At 38.7% G+C, this 25,194-nt stretch overlaps 1 protein-coding gene across 2 annotated transcripts in view; it reads right to left on the bottom strand.

The window, feature by feature from the left end:
* Nucleotides 1-10,492: 10,492 nt before the first annotated feature.
* The window catches only part of LRCH2 (leucine rich repeats and calponin homology domain containing 2), a 35,397-nt gene continuing 20,695 nt past the window's right edge, over nucleotides 10,493-25,194 (bottom strand). Inside the window, exons 13-22 of one of the 2 annotated variants that reach the window (XM_026040911.1) lie at nucleotides 22,976-23,044; nucleotides 21,212-21,260; nucleotides 20,241-20,348; nucleotides 18,234-18,278; nucleotides 17,701-17,751; nucleotides 16,739-16,796; nucleotides 14,861-14,973; nucleotides 13,563-13,700; nucleotides 13,182-13,259; nucleotides 10,493-12,605 (exon numbers count right to left, since the gene is read on the bottom strand). In XM_026040911.1, the coding sequence (XP_025896696.1) occupies nucleotides 12,486-12,605; nucleotides 13,182-13,259; nucleotides 13,563-13,700; nucleotides 14,861-14,973; nucleotides 16,739-16,796; nucleotides 17,701-17,751; nucleotides 18,234-18,278; nucleotides 20,241-20,348; nucleotides 21,212-21,260; nucleotides 22,976-23,044 (829 nt within the window). In that variant the 3' untranslated portion in view covers nucleotides 10,493-12,485. The remainder of the gene's footprint in view (nucleotides 12,606-13,181; nucleotides 13,260-13,562; nucleotides 13,701-14,860; nucleotides 14,974-16,738; nucleotides 16,797-17,700; nucleotides 17,752-18,233; nucleotides 18,279-20,240; nucleotides 20,349-21,211; nucleotides 21,261-22,975; nucleotides 23,045-25,194) is intronic. The other variant, XM_026040912.1, reaches the window with a different exon arrangement.

Below are 25,194 nucleotides of genomic sequence, written 5' to 3'. Positions count from 1 at the left end.
TATTAAACAGTCCACACAGCGTTGGTTATTAAAACAGCCCTTTAGGCTRCACGCTGGCATGAATGCTCGAGAGGAACCTGCCCCTGCACAAAGTCCAGACACAGCAGTGGTGACAACAGGCAATAGGAAACTGGGGGTCTGCGGGATGCCACCCAGCAACCTGAACAGCTTAGTGTCAATTTAAGCAAATATCGCATTCCCCTAGGTGGTCCCCAGCCGTGGGAGCAATAACAGGATTTTTTCCTGCTTTGCTGTGAAGAATTTCCATGGAGCAGCAAGGACTGGTGTGAGCTTGCAGCATGGAACAGCAGGGCTCTATCAGCATGAGAGCGTTACCCAGCACAAGGGGATGGAAAGCACAAGGTGGGAAACACRCCGGCCTTGGGGCCACGTTGGTACCAAAGCTACCCTGCCTGCAAAAAAAGGTAAAAATAAAGTAAACTTGGCACAGGAGCAAAGGATGCGCTGGTCAGATCCGTGCGGCAGTGGCTGCCCCTGCCCTGACATGTAGGCGACTTGGCCACCCCTGCGGGCGTCCTGCCCCTGTCCCCTTGATTGCAATCAGCTGTGTCCAAGCGCTGCTCGTTTCCATGTGCCCTAGGGTAAGTACAAGGTCCAGAGCGCTGGAACTGTGTCAGTTCCTGAGAAAATCGGCATGGATGCAGAAGGAAAAAAATAAATAAATAAAGAGAGGCTGATGCCTGCAAGGACAGGACCCATTCGTGCGGTGGCTTGGCTGGTGCCCAGGCAGGGCGGGAGCACTGGGGAGAGCACGGAGCTCTGGCTGTGCCAACCCTTGTCACAAGAGCCACCCYTGTCCCAACATCCACCCTTGCAAACATGGGCTCACAGCTTCTCAACGCAACTTGGATGTATGGGGGGGGGTGGTAATCTTCCCATTCCACGAGATGCAATTTCAAAGGTCACCACTCCGGATGGGACAAGTGGATATGGATGAGCACATCTGCTCCGAGCCCGGCACGAAGGCTTGGACGTTGCCCAGGACCCCGGCAGCTGGAGCAAGGGGAWACCCCGGCCCTTTCCCGGTAGTTCCTGCACCACAGGATGATGCTTTCCGCTTCCCAGGAATTTCCCCGGGAAGTCGATCCCGCTGGGGCTCCCGCATGCTGGCTCTTCCCTCCTGTCTGCTGGGCACGGCTCCTCCAGGAGCTCCTGCAGCTCTGCCCTGCACGGCTGCTTTCCCTTCCCTTTAAACTCCATCCAGCCGCTCTTGGCAGGAGCGCGCGGAGGGAAGCAGAGGGAGGCTCTGTTGTGCCGGAGCATCCCGTACGGAGCCGGCAAAGCAGGAGCAGGGGAGGACCTGGGGTTGGTCACTGCCACGGCTGGTACTCAAATGCTCTTTGCTTTAGTGGGTTGCTAAAAGAGAGGGGTTTGGCCCCAGGGCTGAGGGAGGCAAAAGGAAAATTGCCCCTGGCTCCAGCAATGTGCTTCATCCGATGGAGAAAGCCCATGGTAGGGACAGGTGCCCTTGGACACGCTTGGGTGGCATTTCTAGCTGGCAAGACAGCACTGAACTTTAGGACAAGCCTGGCTTCTGCTAGACACTAGAAGCTGAATAAATCTACCTCTATAAAAGGAAGAAGCGCAGTATAAAGAAAATATCTGGGGTAGGGAAAAACCCTCAGGATGTGGCTTCCAGGGACTGGGACACAAAACAACAGTGCAAAGACAAGGAGCGGAGCCACGGGCACCTGCAGAGCTGCTGCTCAGGTATCCCTGCCGGCGCCCGGGGCAGCGGCAGCCAAAGCTATTGCAGGAACATCTCTGCAAAGAACAAGGATACCCCAAAACTTTCACTCACGTGGCAATGCAGGGCTCCAGAGCTCGCTAGTTTGTGTTGCACCTAAGCAGTTGAGTTTTGAGAACAAAATAAAGGCATAAAGCAAAGCAGGTTCCCCCCAATTTATGCAGCAGAGAGCGGCCGCTAAATGGAGATAACGACTTGAGTGCTTACCATAACGCCGCGGGACTGTCCGGGCAGGCGGGAGGGGTGGCACCGCGGGAGAGCAGCTTCGCAGCGGCCGGGGAGCAGCTTCGCAGCGGCCGTGAGCGCGCCGAGCGTGGGCTGCACACGCGGCAGCGGGGTGGAGAGCGCACCCGGCTCGGCACGGGGGCTGCGCGCGGGTTTTGCCGCCCACGGAAGGGTGTGTGGGGCGGCCACGGGTGACGTGGGCCGGGGTGCTGCCCGCTAGCGCGCGAGCGCGGGCGGGCGCCTGCTGCGCGGTGCCGGGGGACACGGCAGACCGAGCGGGGCGGCCCCCGGCACCCCCAGCTGCTGCTTTTGCAACGGGGGGAAAATAAAACTAGTGCCTGCAAGCAAAACGTTCCAGTATTTCTGGCATGGGTTATTTTGGACCCGGCTTCCTCTGGGACCTTGCAAGCTCCAGCAGGCTCCTTCTCACCAAAACGGGGCGTCGCTACGTGCCTCATTCCAAGGAAGTCTGTTCTGACCCAGGTTCCCAGCCTGCAGCTGCAAAAACAGAGCTGGGGAGGGCAGAAAAATCCCACCCCTCCCAGCAGCGTCGGGCAGCGGGGACCTGGGGACACGGGGAGCYTGCTCCCCCCCCTCCTCGGCTCTGCTACACCCAGACACTTTGGGGCTCATCCACTTCCACCCGGAACAAGACTTAGGTTTCCCAGGTGCAATTTGCCTTGTGGGCATTTGACACCAAGGGAGCTCCAGGAAACGTGGTGAAATCCCTCTCCGTGCCCGGCTGCACGCAGGGGATGGATGAATGGAGCAACAGGGGAGCAGGGTRGTGTCCCCGTCAGCAGAGGGGACAAGGGACAGGGCCCTTCAGCCCCCCCCAGCTCCGTTGGGCTCCGAAAGGCAGAATCCTGCTTGGAAATCTGCCCTGGCACGGGGCAGGGAGCGAGGTGATGGAGGGCAACAGAGCCCTAGTTTCCTTACACTTTCGCAGACTATCGCGCTGTGCAATGGGAGAAGTAGCTCAACGGGCTTTAAGATATATATATTTATATCAATACACACACACAAATCGTAATTAAGCATCATTATCAACAAAACATAATCAACATTTTGATTAAATGCCCTTAACAGAAGGGAGTGCAGCTGGTTTAAGAGACATCTCCCTGTTAGGGGAAAGAAAAATACTGGTTTCAGCAGCCAATTCAGCAGCTTGTCTGGTTTGGTAGAAGATATTCCTTAAGCTGTGGGTGCAACCACCTGTAGGCTTACAGAGAGAGGTTGTGTCCTCCAAAATTCCTCCTGCATTGGCCAAGCAGCATCTTTCATAGATGCTTTTAGCCCAAGCAGAAAAACTAACGTGAGAGCAGCCCAGCTGCCTCCCACCCCACAAAGTGCCTTTTTCTTAAACACAAGTTTGTTTTTTTTTTAATTTTAGTTTATATATTAATCACTAGGAGATGAATAGTGAAGGCAAAATCTCTGTGTGAGATAAAGCAGAACACACATAGACAGGTCGTGGGTCAGTGTGTCTCCATTCTTATTTCTAAGAACTTCGAGTGAAGAGTGGTCTGCAAAACATTAACGAATCTAGAGAGCAGAGTAGGATACCACAGAATGCAAGAATTGCCTGACTATTCACCAGAAACACAATAATCTTCTAGTTGATATTCCCAAGAAAAAGACGTTTACATTGCTTGAGCCAAAATCACGAAGTTATCATTGTTGGCAGCGTCTCCGTTTCACCACTGTGTAAACGGCTCTTACTGGGGAAGTACAGAATAACCTTGATTTCAGCCCAGAACGCAGCACGCGCCTCGCACCCAGCACCTGCCCACCAGTGTGAGGAAACTGCTTTCGTTACCCAAATTCAGCACGACTTACCCATTTCTAGAGGACAGTGCTGTAAATTGCAGGGAGAATCCCCCGGGTTTCTTCTGCTTGAATTTCTTTGGTGCTGGAGAATGTATGGGATGGCTCGGCGGTATTTTTCAAAGATTTGTGCACTTGGAAGCTCGTGCCAGAAATCCTATTATTTGCTCTTGCAACTGAAGCAGCTTGTGAGAATCAGCTAACAGAATATATGCACCAGCCCTGGTTTTACTCTCTAGGAGGATCTGGATAAATCATTTATCACTGCTCCAACTTGAAATTATTGACCTTAAAGTTACACTATGTACCTGTCTATGTACAATTGTCTTTTATCTATTCTTTTATTTATTCTTTTAGTCTTTTATCTATTCTTTCTGATAGTAAAATAATCATACTAAAGCACACCTTAATAATCTAAAGATAGATGTTTACTGGGTGGCTGAAAAATATCAGTATTCAATTTGGCAAATTTAAGTATCAGCAAAAAAAAAAAAAAACTAAAAAACTACCGAAGTTCCACACATATTCTAGCTGTTCCACACATATTCTAACTGTTCCACTTCGGCACTATAATGAAAACTACATTAAGACAATACAAAATTAAGTCTTTAGCAATCAAAAGAAAGAAAAAAAAATTAACATAGTTGAAGACTTCTTACACTGCCTTCACTACAAATTATTGTGCTGATTTATGCACCATTCTGTTCTGAAGCAGTGTTGTGGCAGCTAGGACAAGATATTATCTATGTGGCTACATAATTAGAACATTATGAGATTTCCATTGCCAGTATGAGGCCTAACTAATTAAAAGGAAATAATTATGTGCACATTTTGTAAATAGGTTTATTGTGCTAAGCATCTTAGAAGCTTTTGAAAATATTCCTTGGGGGTCCGAACAGCCATTTGTGCAATACTTTTAGCCAGAGTGTTTCATTAATATATGTTTAAATACAGTGTCAGAAATAAGAGAATTATGTGAAATGATGGGGAAGGAGTTGAAAAATATGTTTTTAATCCTCATACAACATCAAGAAACCTAAGAGTAGCTGAACAGCATAGCTACCTGGAGCACTGCAGTCACATCTGTCACTAATCATTAAGGATAATTAAAAGGGAAAGACGTGACAATGCATCTTAACTAATGCAAAACAGCAGATGGAAACAGGGAGACATACAATGTTTCTGCAAACTGGACACTGAAGAACGTAAAGGCAGACACGGCCTGGGAACGAGGCAGAAGGAAGGACAACTCCTCAGCACCACTGCGGGGAGAAAGCATGGTAATAAGGATCAATAAAATGCATTCAGTCATCCTCAAAGCTTGGTGGAATCAGTGCAACCTTCCAGCTGCCAAGGCAAGAGTCCTTCAAACTGCCTACTCTTTGCTTATATATGAAGCTTCCCATGTCACAAAACTGTTGACAGCTTAGGAGACAGCTCAAACAAGGACTTTGCTCCAGCAAGGGATCAGCAGCTGATAGTACAAACACCAAAGAACACACCTGTTTGTGCTAGACTGGTCAAATCTGCCAGTCTGGAAAAAAAATACACTGCAAAACTTCTGAGCTCTCAATTTCTCTCAAAATGCTTCTACAAGGGAAATTACAGACCTTCCGCTTATAACATTCCCATTATCCAACAGTGACCTTCCCCAGAAGATAAGCGAGGACCAACAGGGATCTCCTGGGTCATGGAGTCCGGACACCACGAGAAGCCTGATCACCCATCGCATTTGCAGACCTGGAAAGCCTTTTTATATGACAAAAAGCGATCTTTATAGTTGGGACCTAAACAACAGCCTCACTAATATTTAAACCACCAAACTTCCAGTTGTAACTACAAAAACAAAACCAAAAAGCACCCACCACATACTAACTATTTAGATACCTTTTCCAAGGGATGTTAGTCACTTTCTTGTGATGTTCTTCTTCGATTCCCATTTTGCAAAGTCCCAAATTGTGCTTTACTAGGATAAGAAAAAGAGAATGTGTAAAAGAGAATGTTTTAATTTGAATACTTAGGTCTTTATAATTCTATAGAAGATGTTGAAGTAAACAATGGAATTTAAAGGTTAAAAGTTCACTGTTTTAACCTACATTTGTGTAATTTGCTCTAGCAACTCTTTGCAGCTTTAATGGCAATTACTGTGAAAAAAAAAATCCAGTTTTGTTTCCTTGAAGCCAAATCTAGCCTCTCATGAATCAAAGTGATGCAAAACCTGATTGTTCCTATCACGACGTCTGACGTGGGGAGGGGAGGGAAGCCATCACCTCTTCCAGCTGGAGTTTCCATCCTGGATTAAGATTATGAAGAAATCTCTAATTAAAACTCCTGAGCACGATTCAGAAAAAATGTATAGTTCTGAACACACAGGTTGTAAGAAACAGTGCAAATAAACACAGACCCTGCTATAAGTGAAGGCACCTCTGTCCTCACGTATTCTGAACACCAATTTGCCTGCTGGTCAAGCAGAACATCTAATAGACTTGATGCAGTAAAGTGTCCTGCATTTTCCTGGACTAACAGTTAACATTTGTTCTGTTTGCCACAATAAGAGAAAATACTTTCTGATAATTGGGGAGGTCACTTATCTCTCTAAATGGCAGCMAAGATATTTGAAAGAACACACAACAAACTCTCATTGGCTTACCACATCTATGTAAAAAATGAAAAAAAAAAGCTCAAATTCAATAATTGACGGCATTAAAGTTATGAAACGGTTTGTATTTTATACACAGAGTATGTACATTGGTTTTGGAAATGTGGGTTTTATCCATGCAAATTCAATACAAAAGCTATTTACAAAAAATAATAGTAAGAACATTTTTCAAAAGAAACATATACATGTTGGAAGCTCCAGCAACAATGGAAGTCCTGAAAAAAGACTTAAGATACAGTATTGTACAGGTAGACAATCTTCAGCAATGTGGAAAATGCACTTTACAAGAACATGAAATGCCAAATGAATTCAAATGCACTACCAAGTAGATGGAAATATATATACAATTTTATCATCCTACCAAATGATGACCCCTCAGCTGTGCTGCAGAACTACTCCTGTCTTGCACACATTTACACGTTGATCATTTGGTTACGTTTTTCTGAGCTTTTATCATCGCACGTTACAAAATAAAATACCCGAATACCAACTGAGAGATCACTGTGAAGTAACCATGTTTTCCTTGTTCTACACGTTACACAACAGTAAAAAAGTATTCACATTATTCCGCACGTAATACACCTCATCACCCTTTTTTTGCAATGCTTTCCATGGGCGTTGCAAGGATTTGCATTAACTGTTGGTGGAAGTGACATTAACAGTTGCAAGGCAGGAATTCCCAGCGCTGCAGCAACGCTTCCTGTAACACACGGATCCAGTAAACAGAATTCTTATTACCATTTGCCTATGCAGAGCCCCACGTTGCACATGCTCCAGAAACACTATTAACACTGAAGGATGGAAGCTTGCGTGCCAGCAATGGCACAAGCAAATCCTAAACAAATTCTGGGAAGATTTCACTGGTTCACTCCAATTTAAAAACAAAGCACAATTAAAAAAAGGGGTTTTGGATTTATTTCCAAATATTAGCTATTTCGCAACCTGCCTTGGGAAAATTTGRACAGCTTTGCTGGGGAGGGGAGGTGCGGGGAGAAAATGTCAAGTTTGTCTAATTCACACARTTCTGAAAGAGCTGCAGAAATCCTTCTTATGCCAAGAATTCGTTATAAGAGACTTATTTTAAGCTGTAGTTCAGTTACAAAACTATTGAGGGCAATTCTCGTTTCACTGAARTCAATGGAAAGTTTCTTAAAAGGATTTAAATTGTTATTAGTTTATGCTATTCACCATTAAGGTTTGCTAAGAGACTAAAGGAGTTGTGAAAGTTTTGTCTTTTTTTTCTGTTTTTTTTTTTTTTAAGATTAGGATTATGAAGCATATATAGAAAACACAAAAATATACTCCTTCTTAAAATGTATTTGTTTACAAAATATCTTAACTGAGAATGACTGATGTCATTGTTTTTACAATAGCTTTTCTCCTTCTATAGCAATTTTAGGCAGACTTATAGCAATTCTTTGCCTCCCATGTTTTCAAAAAAGTCTAAAGTTCTAAAACATCTGTTAAATAAATATAACATGTAACCACAATTGCAAATTATACATTGTGAGAATTGTGCTATGTGAAATATCTGAGACAAAGAAAACAAAATTGCATTTTCTTATGTCAAACTACTCCAGTACAGTGGCAAGTTTAAACTACTTTAAACTAAGTTGGCCAGAAATCCTCTGTTTTAACAGCCAGAATCAGCAGAAATTTTCTTTACAGGAGCAGACTATTTTCATTACCTTTGTATTTCCAAACCTCTGTTTTCAGAAGATCTATACCATAAAATTCTTGATGAAAAAGGGTAGTTTGTATTCTCCTCTATTTTTATATTACATAATGATCTTTTTTTCCATGTGGAAAAGAGYAATACTATTTTTTATGCAACATTTTTATAGTTGCCTTTGATTTACCAGAGATTGCTAATTTTAGTCATTTCTTTTAGAATTATGTTAACTTACAGCAGACCCTGCAAGACTCTACTGCTAAAAATCGGGAAACTAAAGCTTCGCTCATGTCAGGCAAGTTTAGCTAAGCCACGTTTGCCATGGTCTGCAGCTTCCCTTTCCTATAAACTATAAGTGAAATATTTACTGAAGTCAGCACAACTTACAYGGACTTCAGAAGAGCTAGGACTTACTCAGAAATCATGATTCATGTCATAGATATTTACTGTTTCTAATGTATCTCTCTGCATTTTATAATACTTTCGTGTCTCGGTTTTATTTGGAAGAACCTCAGCTTTGGGGTATAACTGGGTTTCTGGRTCCTCTGCAATACCCCAACCAGCACACGGAATTAGCTATATTTTATAATACCTAGGAAGCATCTTCGAGATGCTGCATATGAAGTCAGTGAACTTTAAAATAATGTTTTTAATGCCACTGCTTGAAGATCTCACAACATTTGGGACATTATTGCTTTAAAAAAGATCATTCCCGTGTGAAATATTGCAGCCATTCAAACACCCAATGAAATAGAAGAAAAATAAAAACAAACAAGGCCATAAGCCCTCTGTCAGTATGCTGTTTCACTTAGTAATTTACAGTTTCTTATCACATTATTGCAGTAAGTTTGTATAACATCCACTATAAAAAAAAATTTGTGTAACTCTTATATTTATTAGGAAAACTTAATGAATTTTCCTAAAGCTTTTAAAGTTCTTTTCTTCAAGTTAAAAGTATAAACTTCATATGACCACGAGAGCAATTASGCAGGTCTCTGATAAATGTTTTTAAAAACCTCTATCAGCTGTGCCAAATATTAAGTAATCACTTTACATCCTAAACAAAATAGAAAAACAAGTTATCTCAAATATACCAAGTGCTGGGAGCAGGGATTCTGGGATCACAGTAGTTCRCTATTGCCACCGGAGCAATTTTCTCTCACAAAAAGTAAAGAGGGAATAGGGAGGAGGAGGAGGATGCAGTAATGCACAAGGTGAAGTTACAGGATCTGTGAATGAAGAAAAAGAAATACAGAGATGCTGGGATCAAAAGGAAAGGAAGAAAAGGGATTGTGAATTCCCGTGCAGGGAAGACGGCAACTATTTCCACTGGAAATTTTTAAAGGGAATATGCAGGAGGGTTGCACTAGATGATCTCTAAAGGTCCCTTCCAACCTTAAGGATTTTATGATTCTATGATCTGCTTTTTTTGCATCTTTTGCAGTCGTTCCCCCATGCTCCATCATGAARGGAATCATGGCATGGCTTTGGAGTGTTTGTGAAAGCAGCTAAAGAAAGATGAGAAAAGATGCATCCAGTCATGCTGGTCCATCCCCCAAACTGCTCCTGTGAATACTGGAAGAAGGCCTTAATTTTGCAGTGTTAATAAGGAAATTGTGTGAGAATGACAAATATCCTTCCCCTTGATGCCTGCTGAAAAGCACGAAGAGGGGCTGTAATAATTCCCCAAGTTGGTGTGCAAGAACACCAGAATGCTTAAAAATGTAAATGCTGTTTTAGTGGTTTTCAGCTTGAGATACATTATAAAATGAATACCTCAATTAATTCCAACTAATAACCATTTTCAAAGTTATTTTGGAAATAATGAGCAAGTTTTAAATAACTGGCAATCAGCTGGCATACTGCAAGAAAATTCTTAATGCGTGCATTGTGATTATAACCATTATCTTCTTGAAACATAGTATTGTTTCAAGAAAAAAAATAATCAATGCAAAAGCCTCGCTATAATCAGTGAGAATTTGGTTCTAATTGGGGGAAAAAAAAGTATTACTTTGGGATCAGAACACATTTAAGATATGAAAACGAAACAGTAATGTAAATCTGTTCAAGCCCCATAATCCAGGTGACAATTTAATTTCTTTACTGTTGGCAAGCCTGTGGCTATTGGACTAAMATGGAGCATTTTTTATTGTCACGGATCACTCCAAGGAAAAACAAAAGACAAAAGCCATTCTTAAATTGTTATGCTCTGCAAGTGCAGAGAGACAAGTCTTGCTGATTGAATTATATTAAGCTTAAGCATTTTAGTCTTAGCAAGACTTTTCTGAAATTGCCCTTAGTGAAAAAGACTCATTTGAAAAGCTTAAATATCTATTTCATCTCTCAATGAGTTGAAAAACAATTAAAGATAAATAAACTAGCATGTTTCAAAGTCAAGGCAATCCAGTTTTCTTTAGTAAATATTTATGTAGCCWACAATTGGTAATGATGACTTCAAAAATTAATTTTTAACTAACTGTTCAGTAAGTCGTGCTTTGAGAATACACTATATAAACAATAGTGTATTTAATAATTACACATGAATCAGTCTCCTTCACTTCATTTTAAAATAATGCAACTTTAAAACTAAAAAAATGTAACCGGAAGTTCTTTTTTCTCAGCTATTAATACTCAGAACTATTATAACTAAGGAATAAATGATATCCCTCCCTCATTCTTTTATGAATTTTATCATATGGTTTCTAGATAAATTGGCAAGAGCAGAATTTAATTCTGTTGCACACTGGCAAACATATCCCTTGACCTAATTAACAGCTTATGCCAGAATATCAGTGTCACAGTCAGTATCTAACATGTTTTTCTACCCCCTACCCTTTGATCTACCTATTTGTAAAGAACAAAGTAATGCAAACAGACTTATTACAAAAATTACAAAATTACAAAGGAACTGAACTGTGTACGGTTTCAGAAAGGTCTCAAAACACTGAGAACCTGTGCAGAAATAAATATATATACCTAGAAGTTCAACCACCACCACTGTGGGAATATTTTTTTTCTTTCTACATTTGTCCAGAAACATTTAATGTCTCAGCACAGTGACATGTATACAAACYGATTTGTGTGCTATGCCACGCACTTGTGTAAATTCTACAATAAACCCTGTAAACAGGAAAAACAAACATCCCAACACTGATATTTGTCAATTGAACTATGAATATAGCTGTGGTAAAAATGTAATGTGGAATCAGGAACAATATTACATAAAATCCTGAAAGTCACAGCATAAACCTGAGATTTTGGTAGTTTTATCAAAAATGTCCCAGATTACTTTGTATGCATCACTAGTCCTCACGTCTTACTCACCATGTACATTACTGTTTGTCCCAAACAAAGGAAAGTCGACGACCTTTTTTCTCCAACAATACATTAAAACAAAAGTGATTAGGTATCAAATTAAATATCATAAATAAAATGTATTTACAGTATTTTCTAATCATTAGACAATAAAATAATCAATTAAATTGTGCAACAAACTTAAAACATCCAACATCAAAAAAGTGAAGTATTATTCAAATCTTCACATACTGACTTTACAAAAAACTATTAAAATATTTAAAAATTCCCATTGTATCTATTTTAAACAAAGAAATTGCAAAAATGTTTAAGACTGTTAAGAGTTATCAATTACACAGGCACTTCACATGTAAACAATCTACAGTACAACTGAAAAAAATATTTGGCACCAACCTAGAAGACTGGAAAAACTCAAAATGTGTTCTTTTTCCCCCATTCTATGCTGTTTGTATAATTACCATAAACTCAGACTAAATACTGGCAATGTTAGAAGTGTGTAGAGTTACAATCAGGAGTGCAAGAAATAAAGAACCTAAACTTTAAGCTTTCTGAAAGCGCAGAAGTGGATTACATGGGATCAGTCACTCAGATTTTACCATCATATCAATGCTACATTTTTGTTTTACTTCTAAGTCAAATGACTAATCTTTCAAGCGAGGGATTAGGGTGGTGTACTTCTAAAGAAATTCAGCATTTTCAAYGCAGGAAAAGAAATCCATCTTTTTGCTGTAACTTCATGGGGATGTTACAGCAGCTTTTATGGCAGCTTTTGATTTAYGTTAACTGGAAAGAGAACTTCAATCTCTTCGTGCCTCCAATTACAAAAAAACATTATGTTCTGTTAACTGTCAGCTGACTCCAAGGTTTTACGCACAACTCCAAAGTAAGGCTCTCTACAGCATCTGGACACATATTAGTTTGTGATGGCTTGGATGTTCCAGTTCAGGAAGCTAAATTGTCCCAGAGCAATCTGTATCAACAGACTGAATGGTAAGTTGTTTAGCTTCCAAGAAGTCACGTTACATGGAGGAAAGCTGGGATAGTTTCAACGCAGGTAATTCAAGCAGAGCTTGAACTGTGAGGCCAACTTTCACCAGACCCCTTTCCTCCAGTATGTGATGAGGCAAGCAGAGTCTTTCCTGTAAGATAAAGTAGATGTTTTAGGTYGATTCGTTTCTTTCCCAAGCTGGGTAACAAGAGCATTTTCTCTGATGTCATATATACTTCAGTACTAGGCATATGCAAAGAAAATGGTTTCGATTTTGTGTGTGGCTCTCTCTAGCAACAGTTTGCTCAGAAATCAATTGCAGCTCTGACCTTAGTTTGAGGATGAAAACTTCAAAGCATGAATGCATAATTGGCTAAAAGAACATTTAATATGATAAAACTAAAACCAGTCATCTTTCAAAGCTGGGTTGCTAAGACCAAGACCTTCAAATATTGTAACAATTATCTCACATCAGTTCTTCTGTTCTTTGCTTTACAAGGAAGTCAGTATCATTTTTATTCCATGGAACTAATTAGAAACCCATAGGGATGAATGCCACGCTCATGTCCCCRAAAGTCTTGCCTTTTTTTCATACAATTAAAATGTTCCCTGATCAGCACTATAAACACTAGGATCCCTGAATTTACCCACAAAAAACGCCTGCAGTACTCAGAACGTATATTCTGTTATTACTGTAAATAAGCAGTCAGTAAAACAATTACTATACCTGTGGAACGCCCAACTTTTTACAAGCATCAAGGAAGTTTTCAACGTTTCTTCGGCACTTTGCCATGCTGAGTTTAGGCTGTAAAGACAGGATGTGAGATCTTTGTCACACCTTTGTAATGGATCACATACCTCTGATGCAAACTCAGTAAGCGTTGCTAAAAAATAACTAGAAAAAGCAAGTTTTGGGAATACTCAGTTTTTGACAATTGTTCTTAAACCAAACTTCTGAACCTTGTTTCATGTTTCTTGAAGGAAAGGTGAAGGTAGCCTATTAATAGGGTAAACATGATTCATAGTTTTAACAGCTTATTCTTGTGTGAGAAGTTTTAACAGCTTATTCTCATGTAAGATACAATTAAAAGTGAGATAAATGATTTACCACTGCTGGCGATGGTACGTGAATGCTGGCAACAGAACGTGGCCTTATGTGATTGGCTAAATGGCAAAGAACGACTCCATCCATCAATGCTGCTCCAATATCATCTGGCAAAATTACTTTCAACCTTGATTCGAGATTCTGTTAAATAAGGAAAATTCTACAGGTAAATCACTTTCAACTTYGGGATAATTTTTAATTTTAAATTGAGAAAGCATTGCTTAAAAAGGTCATGCTAATCCAAAACCRATATAATTCGATTCTCACTCTGCTGAGTTCAAATATCCTTCTCTTTATATTATTAATCTTGTGAGCTTTTTTCCTGCTCAGTTTTTTAATGGCACAATTAGACACACTGAGAAAGAGTCTGACGGTTACTACCATAGTTCACAACTCTCAAAACCATGTATTGAAATAACCACACACACTAGGAAAGCACAGAATTTAAGGGCAGAAATGTCCAGCTATGGTTAGACTTGATGATCTTGAAGGTCTTTTCCAACCATAATGATTCCGGGAGTCTAAATTACACACAGATTTACCAGAAGAAATAAGAGGGGAAAACAATCAATTTAGGCAGGGCTGTTTCATGTGCCAAGTGATAGATAGCCAGAGCAGGAAATGGTGGCTACAAAGGTCCCACACTTGTGTTGCAAGGCAGAGAGGAGAGGCAGAGAGTATCTTTATTTTTATCCCATTCTAACAACAAGTCCTCACGGATCAGGATGCGAGCCAGACAGAACAAACAGCCTGTGCAGAAATCACAACCCTAACAARCATTACCATGGAAAGCAAAGCTACTACCACAGCATTTACCATTCGCAATGAATTTACACTTAACTAAAATTACTAAATATCTTGAAAACAGAGCTGTACAGAAAACAACTTATTGGAAGTTTGAAATTTAATAGTATGATAATATGATGTGATGATAGGTAAATCATAGCAAGATTCTACACACAAACATTCTAGTATTCAGCTAAAACAATATTGGGTTCCCTTGGACCAAAATTACTACYAGTGTCCTCCGGGGTATAAAGACACCCCAATGATACCTTTTGTTGGGATCAGCAAGAGTCACAACCAACTGTGGAGCTTAATTCTACTGTAACTGCCTGTTGTTAGATCAGTGGAAAGCTCCATCGCACACAATTTCTTGGAAAGAAGTATCACTGCAGAGATGCCCTAGTACAACTGGAATGATTCCCAGGCCTTTACTATAAAGAGTAATGGTAGTACAGAGCAATTTAAATACACTGCACCCAATAGCTTGAATCTATACACTAAATAAGGGTACATACATTGCGAAGTTGTCTTATTTGTTCCCTTTCTTCCCTTAAATGCTCCATTTTCCTTCGCATTGTAAATCCGGGATCCACTGCTCCATAGTCCTGGCGAGATGTACGGCTAAAAGCTGTGGAACATCAGAGAACTTAGTTTGCAGAATTTAGCTTAACRAGAGTGCAATCACCAGAAATCCACCAACAAGGACAAAATGAGCACGGAAACAAACCCTGCAGAACTTTTCTGAATGGATCCTATTCACAATTCTAAGGAAAAAGCTGCTCTCTATAAAACAAAACTTTCAAAACATGTGGATCATCTTACTTAACTGCAAACCTGTAACTACAAMATATGGAGGCAGAATACACAAATCTGTTATCTATGTAATTCCCTTTATACACTAGTAAGCTTATCCTAAAGCTTAGCTTTGTCTGTTAAATAYTCTTTATTATATACACACATTACTGATTTTCAGTGTCAGAAAGCTTTTAATATGATCATTTTCTTCTTTAATAGACTGCTGGCAAACAAAAAAAAAAAATTTGCAGCCATTCCATTCTATTCTAAAGTATTCTAGCCTGTAGTTTTAAGCAAAAATTCCAGCATTCAATTCTTCAAAACTTTCTTGCTTCTAATAGTCTGGAATTTTAGCAAGAAAACTTAATGTTGAAGATCTGGGGATTTCTTCTGTAACACAACAGCTTTTGTGAGAGTGTGAACTCTTCTCAGAACTATGTCAGGTCAAAAGCAAGGCTTAAAAGCCAAAGATTTTTGCTCATGGCCAAGACATAAAATGCCACATGTCATTCAAGAACAGAGGGGTTCTGAGAGAGGTTTTTAGAAGGGGGTTGCAGATGTGAACTGGCAACAGCTGCTAGGAAGTCTGCTGCTGTAGCAGTGAACTGAACTAAACTAAAATAAAGGGTGCAGGAAAGTGGTAATCAAATCTGTACCTTCCTGCAGCCAAGGCTGCAGATAACTCAAAAGCCTCTAAATGAGCCTGGCTGTGCTCCCCTCATACATGCAAATAACACAGCTCTCTCTAGCACAGAAGTCTCACTTGACTGCTCAGAAAAACACAAGCAGTTAAGGCCCCTGATGGAGCCACCTGCATGATCTTAGCCAGACATTCTGTACTGAGGGATAATGAGGGAGTATCACAGAGGTCAAGTTCTAGTATCACTCATTCCGTGTGTTAACAAACGGAAAAGCTAAGACCATTTTTCTTAATGATTTTCCTGAAAGGCTTTTCCAGTTCATACTACTGTTCTCTTGAAGGAACAAAGATTGCACTGTGACCTTGCCAAACTGCATTTTCCAATTCAATATTCACATTGACAGTTCCACATAAAGAATACAACACCAGATTAAAAAAAAAGAGAAGTGTATTATTCCTTCCCAGATTTCAGAGGAATGAAAATCTGCTTTAGACAATCCCATCTGACACAATTATCTGACGGGGGACTGGCAGACTCTGAAAGATCTGGGCACAAGGCACAAAGCCATTAAACTGGCACAATGCTGCTCCATAAATCCCYGGAGAGGACAAATTACAAAAACCTACTTCTCTTGAAACCCTCCTGCCTCAGCCATCAGGTCTGAACAACAACTGCACGCTGTCCCCTGTTCTTTGYGGGTGACTAATTACGCAGAAAATAAATTAATGAAATAACAAATCATTGTGCAACTTGGGCAACTTTCAATTATTCGTTTGCCAAAGCAGCTGTCATTGACTTTCTCAGCACTATGCTGTGATAAGCACACCGAGTGCATGGCTGTGCTGCGGCCTCTCTTTGTATTCGTTCCAGTTCCTGCATCTGCTGCCCTTATTGTCCGTTCCAGCCCAGGGAATAAACATCTGTTCTGTGCTGCTATGTCAGAGAAGAGCAGCTTACCTGACCTTGGCTTGAGACCAAACGGACCATGAGTGGTACTGTCAGTTCTTTCATAATCCTGTTAAAAGAGAGAAAGTCAAGTTTCTTCCACTCCAACAATTAACTTTTGTTCCCATCAAAATTATTTCTGCCTACAGTAAGTTCTTCTACTAAGCAAAACTTAGTATGAACTTTTTAAAGAAATGCTTACTCTGAATTTTTAATGTCAATTTTTTTCTCATGTCACGATCCGAGAAATGCACTCAATTTGATATCTACACAAGACTTCCTTSTTTCTAGTCATTTAACTGTATTTGAGAGATGCTCTCCTCATTCTGCTCCATCAGCTTCCCCTTCTGACATTAGGTGAAAATGAGTATATTCTTTGGAATATTTTATTCAGTTTTGCACCCACAGTGAGACTTGCATGGATTTTCCTTAGAAAGGRAAAAACACCTGAAGAATCAAGCTGTGAAGATGCAGCTCAGAGATGAAGACAGAATTGTGAAGGATGAAACTGCTTAAAAAAATCTCAGCATCTCTGGGTTGCCTATACGAGGCAGAATACTAGACCACATGGTACTTAAAATCTTCTGAACGGCTAGCTCATTGTGGACTCCTACAAACCATGCTAAATTTGATTTTTTTTTTTTTTGATTTCTTAGTTATTTTCATTTAAAAGATAATAGAGACCAAACAACGGATTCTAACAAACCAGTTCAGAAAAAAAACCAAAAACAAAACAAAACCTAGAAGAGATCAGAGAGCTGCAAAGATAAAATAAATTGAAAAAAATTAACATTGGATTAATATCTGTCTCTGATTCCAATTTATATGATTTTTTAATTAATGGCATTTGAAATATTTATAATTTCAGTTCCACAGGAAACTAACAGATTAATATTTGTATGGGAAATCTGATGACAACAGTAATGTGCACAAAAAATGTTTGTTGAATGARAAACAAAACCACAAACTTGTACCTCAGACGACACAGGAGACTGTGGGGACACATTAGTATTATCACTGTCTTGCTAAAAAGAAACCAAAGAGATGAAATTATAAAATGAAAACTRTGATTTAACAAGAAAGGCATGAAATTATGAAGTACATACACTATATATGAAATATGCAACATCTGTCAAACATGGTACATTGGCAACAACTGAATTTAAAACATACAGAGTCAAGTTCTGCTCACTTTATGTGTGATATTGCTTTTATATTACCTCTGATTGATAATTGAATTGACTTTCCTATTATTGAAGTATGTAAATACCCTCCTTTGCTTCAATACATCATCTTATTAACTTTTTTTTTCAAATAGAGGAGTGTAATTCTGATTCTTCTATGTTTATATAGTTTGTTTTATTTATATGTTTATAGTTTTGGAAGACAAAATTTGCTTGCATAGACTCTAGCCAACATTCTCCTGTTCCATAACTGCCTCCTAAGTATTCATAATACACAAATGAATAAAAATCTTTATGTATTTTATGCAGTTATCATTTCTCACCTCATCATTTTCATTTCCACTCGAACTCTTTCTGGAAGACTTATACTGCAAAACACACACAAATCTTATTTTAAAATTCAAGTACAGTTTTCATTTGAACCAAATGGCTTAGTATCAGGCAGATGCTGTTTATTACTGGCAAAGTGGAAGAAAGAAAAAAAAAAAAGAAAGAAACCAAAACAACAAAATTGTTGAAGAAGGAGAAAAAGAACATGTAGTTCCTAGGCTAGTCAGGAACTTCTTTGCATTCAGAGGGTACATATATTTCCAAAATAATAAAATACATACTGTTACACTGTTAACTCTCACTGTATACATATTTGATCCAAGCAAACAGAACTGAGCAATTGTTACTCTGCACTGTTCATTCTTAGCAAAATTGTATAACTCTAAAAAGTTACAAGAGAAAAAAAAAGCATACTTCAAAAATATTTAAGATCACTTAGGACTGCAAATGAAAAAGGGACTACAGGAAGAAATTTACAGAAACGGCACCTATAAAAGCAAGCTATTTCATTGTCTACATTGTCATACACTACRAATTCACAGAGAGAACTAGTCCTATCACTACAAGAACAAAGACATGGGGTACGTGTGTTCAACCAGCCTACCTGTTTTTATGCTATAATATAAAGTACACGGTGGATTAAAAGATTGTAGACCAAAATAGGAAGAAGGCTCTTCATGAGAGATCCGACTTGGGTGATGCATGCAGGGTGCAGTTAAATGAGTTTAAAAAAGATGCGACCCGCAACTATGTTACCTAAGATACATTAGTAAGTATATAAATACATAAAGCTGTATTTATTAGTTACACATAGAGGGTACTCCTCCTTTTCAAAGTTCTAACTCTGAGCACTGTTCAAGTGTTTACAGCTCCATATTCAAGCAGGACGGCGTCAGGATGCAAAGTTTAACTATTAACTGGCAAAATGCAAAAACTCATTTTGGTTGATAAAATGATCTTCAGTAGGAAGATCATTTCTTCCTACTAAATAGAAAAGCTATTTCTTTGTAAATAGCTAGAGCAACCAAAAGGTTTTTTCCAGGTATCAGCCATGCTTCTGTGCCATGCTGCAAAAATGGGTGTGCAGGTTCTCATGGGCACAGGYATTTTTCTGCTCTTCTGCTGAGTGATAATGCTGTAACATAACAATGTAAAATTTCTACAATAAAGACAATTCCACGTATTTCTGGGTGCAAGTAGATTGCCATAAGGATGCTCACTGCAGCAATGAAATATGCATTCTTAAGATAGTCTTTCACATTTGAACTCATGTTAGGACACGGCTCCCTAAAGACCAAGAATATTGCTCATGCATAGCATGCTCTGCTTTTCCTAGAATTTAATTTGTTGGAAATTCCCTAGCATTTCATGAAGGCTACTGTTTAGATGTTTGAAGGCAAAGACCCAAGACAGTCATTTCATAAACCAAATAAATCTAATTTCAACTCAATCTAGCACTGGTCACAAGTATTCCATTTCTCCACAGGGTGAAAATAAATGTTATGTGACAATGCAGCAAACCTGAACCTGTTCTGCAGCAAGCAGACACTGACACCTGGTGACCACTGATACACACTGCAAACAGCAAAACAACTAATCTGGAGTGAATTTCCCCTCTAAAATATAAAGAGCCAAAATGTGCAAGTAATCTTATGCTACATAAAAAGATGATGGACATTTTCCTTAAATGTAAACAAAATCCCTTAAGTTTGACCCAAACTGAAGAAGAACCGAAGACCAAAGGTTAGTTTCTGGCTTTACTAGAAGATAACTACAGATGGCTTGCTTTCAATAAAAGAATGAAGAAGAAAGCATTTAGTGGATTTTTCCCTCTGGTTTTCCTGCATTCTGGCCTCATGTTGCATACAAATAACATTCGCAAACTCAAAAGAAACAAATGAAAAGCTAATTACATGCAAAATTTAACTTCATTATAACAACTCATAATAACTAAACACAAAAGTTTTGGTATTGACAAAAAAAAAAACCTTTCATTTTACCTTAAAATACTCTTTTCTAATTTGTTTACTTCTCCTCCTTTCTTCATTCTGCCAAATCACTGGCTGTGTCTCTGGCCAATCCACTGCATCTTTCTGGTTTTCCAAGGGCTGCAAGTTTCAGAAACATTTTTACAGACCAGCTAAGTATACAATTCTGCATTAGCACAAATCATTATAAACTAGAACTACAAGCTGTTTGGCTCTCTCATAGTTTAGCTTTATGACACAAAAATATGCCTAGTCTCAATGATGGTCCAGGTAGAAATCACTCCCTCCCTTTCAGATGCTAAAAATATTTCACACAGGAAAAGGCATCAATGAAAATTAAAACATTCTCTTCAGCTAATGCACTGAGCCTGATTTTCACAGGTCTATTAGGAAACCAATTAAAATTACCATAAAGAACTGCTTGTAAAGCCACTTAGAAGTGTGTTTAGTCACYAATGCATTTAATTTCTGAATCTTTGTATCAACTGCAATGGAAAAGGATGGCCGTTACAAGATTACATTTTTTAAAAGTACCTGTTTACTGTTCTTATCTAAAAGATAATACACAGCAGGGTATTATTAGCATTATAAAAACTCTTTAGAACAAGCTGGATAATACTGTACTTTGAAGGAGACAGCTAAAGATTTATTCATAAAACAACAATGAATATGTATACCTATGTATACTCTATGAAACATAGAAGTACCTAGTCCAAAGGAAATATTTCATAATAAACCCAAGACAAGCAAAAATTGCATTTCCAAAGATTTTTTCAGTTTAGAATATGAGGCCATATAAAGCAATCACAAACAACTCCTGAATTAAAATGCAAACCAGTAATAGAGTTTTACTGCACCTGCAATACAAACATAGTCCAAGTCTAATTGTCTTGAAAGTGTAAGGRAAAGTTTTTCATAGGAAATAATGAAACTTTTACTATGCTTTCTTACTGCTTCATACAGTTTCACATTTAGACACTTACCTGCCAACTGTACGGAGACAATGGAGAATTCCCTTCATCTGCTGAGATACTAAAAATTAAGATGACAGGCATTATTAAATTTCCTTACTACATTTCCATGTACTGTAACATTAAGTTACTTTAAAAGTCAAAATAAAGTGAACACAAAATTAAAATGCAACTTCTTTGCAACACTATAATACTCTGGCTTGCTGCATAATGATATTACAGACTGTGGCTAGAAAGATGACAATTTGATTAAAATCTCAAATAGCATTTTACTCTATTGCATGCTGACAACCCCTCTTAAATAACACACTTTATTAAGCAAAGGCTGTATCTGAATAGTGTTGAGGGATCTTAAAGCAATCACTAACGTACCTTAAACACTTTGCTTCTCAAAGGGGTGACCAAGTATTTTGCTCAAAGTTAAGAGCAAGTATATTTATTTAGAAGAGCTATATACTTCACCTCACTGGTATTGCCAAACAGTAATATAGAGGCTTTTACAATTAAAGGAACAAATATTTTAGGATACAACACTGAAATTGCGAAGTTTCAAATATATATTGAGGAAACAAGGACAGTGCCTGAACTTGGTGTCACTTCATTTCTTCTGTCACAATCTTTTCGTAAAGCTCACTTCTGTCCTCCCTACCTGCAACCATTTCATTTGCATCCTGACAAYTGGGCAGAAAACAAGGTTAGCAGCTATCAGGTGCATGAATAAGTGACTAGGTGGGGACTGAATGTGATAAGCTCCTCACACCTTCAAGAACTCTAATAAATTCCTAACAGAGAGCAAATCAGCACATGATGYGAGACTGACTTTATGTCCATTATTTCATATTCATTTTCTTTCCCTTTCTCTGTCATTTACACCAATAATTGTACTTTTTAAAGCTCTTTGGCATAAGAAATGTGTCCAAGTGATGTCCATTACCCTGATAAACAGTTTGGTTAAGAATTCCAGGAAGTGCTGCAACAACTAATTCAAGCCTGCTGTCGAAACATGGTTGTATGTAYTAACTAGGACATGTTTTTAGAAGATGAAATTCTTCACGGGTGTGACAGTCTTTCTATTCTGTTTGTATGTACCTTCCCCGTGACTAGGGTTCCTATGTATCAGTGCAATGAAATAACAAGAAGTCTGTGACAACTGCCTTGTACACACGCTGCAAAGAAAATTAGTTTTGTTGTTGATGGTTTTTGGAGTAAAAGAAAAAAATTTAAATCCAAATCTCAGAGCCTTCAGGATGTCCAAAATGCCACTGAATGCCTATATTTAGGCATGTGAACTGCTTCCCAAGTCAGACTCGCATGAGTTAAGAAATTTTTCCTTAAGAAAGACCTCCTTAAGAAATTTTTCCTTAAGGAAGTCTTTCTTAAGGAAAAATTTCTTAACAGTGAGAGTGACAGAGCAYTGGGACGGGCTGCCAAGAGAGGCTGTGGAGTCTCCYTCTCTGGAGATCTTCAAAACCTGCTTGGATGCAGCCTGTGCCACGTGCTCTAGGTGACCCTGTGTGTGCAGAGGGGGCTGGACTTGATGATCCCTAGAGGTCCCTTCCAACCGCAAGGATTTTACGATTCTGTGAGCTTCTATATGCCATCAATTTTAATGGCTCAGAAAACMACCTTTGGCTTTTTTCCTGAAAGAAGCTAGAACTTCAATTTCATCTTCAGCTAAAAACRACAGGACAGAAGACAGCAGGACTGATATGAAATAAGCATTAAACAAATAAAAAATAATACTGAAAGCTGTGATATAGAAAAGTGTATTAATACCATTTTTCAGATTCCGTTGGCTGCTTTGGTCTGTTCCTTGTGCTTACTGAAGCTGAGTGATTAAGAAGCCTGGAATGAAAAAAAAAGAAAAAAAGTCTTTATTCAAGAGCTTTGAAATTAAAGCTCTCTATTGAGCATACGGTACTTTCAGAGAGTCACTTTTCCTATAAAGAAAAGTTTTAAACATGAAAGTAGCATTTTTCATAAAATTATAATGCATATATSAAACCCAAGCCCAATCCTGTTCACACTGAAGTCAAAATGCAGTTTCCAGCTCTTGCAATATGTCAAGTTTTGAATTTTAAGCAAGGAAAACCCGATCATAATCCAAACAGAATGAAAGCTCCTCTTACTTTTCCTGGACACATACTCACCACCTCAGTTTTTCTCTCACCTATGGGAAGTTACGCTGCCCTCAMCACAAAACGCCCCACAGTTGTCTAGAGGAAGAGATGATGGAACTAAAGTGGACAGGAAGGGATACAGAGACTGAGCACAAGAAGTTAGTCAGACTGCAGGAGCGGGCAAGAGGATGCTCAAGTGCAAAAACACTGCAAGTGCAAAGGAAATGCAGGAAAAGAGTGAGGAAATGGAGACGTGTGGAATGGGATTTATGGCACAGACCAGTAAGAGAAAATACTAAGGCAGACAGAAGCAAACAAGGCAGGAGCGAACCATCAAAAACTCCATTTTCCTAAAATATCAACTAAAAAAAAAAAAAAAGCCTGAACTTGAATATAAATTTGTAAATATTTTCTCAAGTGAAAAACTCCTACCATGCACATGTACAAACAGGAAGACCTATACTACTTACTACAAATGCTTAAAACCAAAGGAAAAACAAACAAAAAAATCTCCCTTCCCCAGAAGGTCAGAGATCAAACTAATCAGAAACACTTTTTCAGTTACATTAAATATCTTCAAGCAATTCTCATGCTGAACAGCAACTAGAACCATTAATTTTGAATTCTAATGTTAAACTGAACAAAGAACTAAAACGATTTGATTAAGGATCAGGAAAAAATGGAAGACCAGCAACTATTAGTGGGTGAAAGTAAAACAGACATTTTCATTTTAGATTTCATTATCATTACAGAGGGCAGTACAATAGTTGATTTTWAAGGATCAATGATGTTCAGTCAGACATTTGTGGTTAGCATGACAGCTTTGAGCTGAGTAATCTTATTTTTAGCTTAGATCTCTGACTGCACAAACCTCAATTTAATGGGATTATGACAAGCTAAACCTGTAAAACAAGATAATTTGTGGTCTGTAGTATCTGCTCCTTATAATTTATTTTCAGAAAGTTAATTCTGAGAGTGCCTTCAGGAATTAAATTATATTACACACAGAGGAAAAAAAAGTTACAAAAAATACTGAGTGCATAGGATGCAACAAACATCATAAAAGAATGTGTTTTTGAATCATTGATAATCAGGGAGAATTGCCACTTAAATTGGGCTTATCASTGCAACTGAAGCCAAAGAGATATTCAGAGAGATCCAGTGGCAAGATACAATCCCTAGAATAGAAAGAGCTTAATAAGTGAAAATTGGATTCACCTAAGCCCCATCACTAAAACTGACTGGTCACTACTTTTTGTAAAACTTTTCCAATTACATTCAAATACATTTTACTATTTTGCAAAAAAAAATTAAAATTACAAAAAAATCCTATACTGAAAATAAGTTCAGTATATCAGGTGAGTAATTACTAGTCCAGGCAGAACTACAAATTTCCTATGGAAAAAGAACTTTCATTACGAGTTCAAAAAAACTGTAAACACATACATTAATAYGAAATTACAAATTTACACAGACTAAGGAATTGAATGCAAAGTAATTTGTTTAGCTGGAGGAGAAAAAAAGCAATCTAGCTGCATTAAAAACATAAAATTTTAGGAAAAATAAAATACCAAACTGTGTACAAAATGGAAGTATACATGGCTCATTCTAGGCTCTTAAGCACAGCGCAAATGGTGCAAAGATGCCAGCAACCATTTCTGCCCAGAAAACATCAAATCCCAAATTTTCTGTATTGTTGCACCAATCATCAGCCAAATGACACTTGTTTATGGTGATAYTTAATCCTTAAAAAACATGTAATCATAACACATTAGTGTAAGTAATTGCATACTTACGGTTCACATCAATCACTGAAATTCTGCTCTTATATAATTACTGTATTCTTTTGAAAAGGTTACGAAACTCATACAAACT

The sequence above is a fragment of the Nothoprocta perdicaria genome, unplaced genomic scaffold, assembly GCF_003342845.1.
Source record: "Nothoprocta perdicaria isolate Ctin4 unplaced genomic scaffold, notPer1 scaffold_270, whole genome shotgun sequence".
Lineage (NCBI taxonomy): Eukaryota > Metazoa > Chordata > Aves > Tinamiformes > Tinamidae > Nothoprocta > Nothoprocta perdicaria.
The sequence above is the reverse complement of the archived record's forward strand: the minus strand, read 5'-3'. Positions and strand labels throughout refer to the sequence as shown.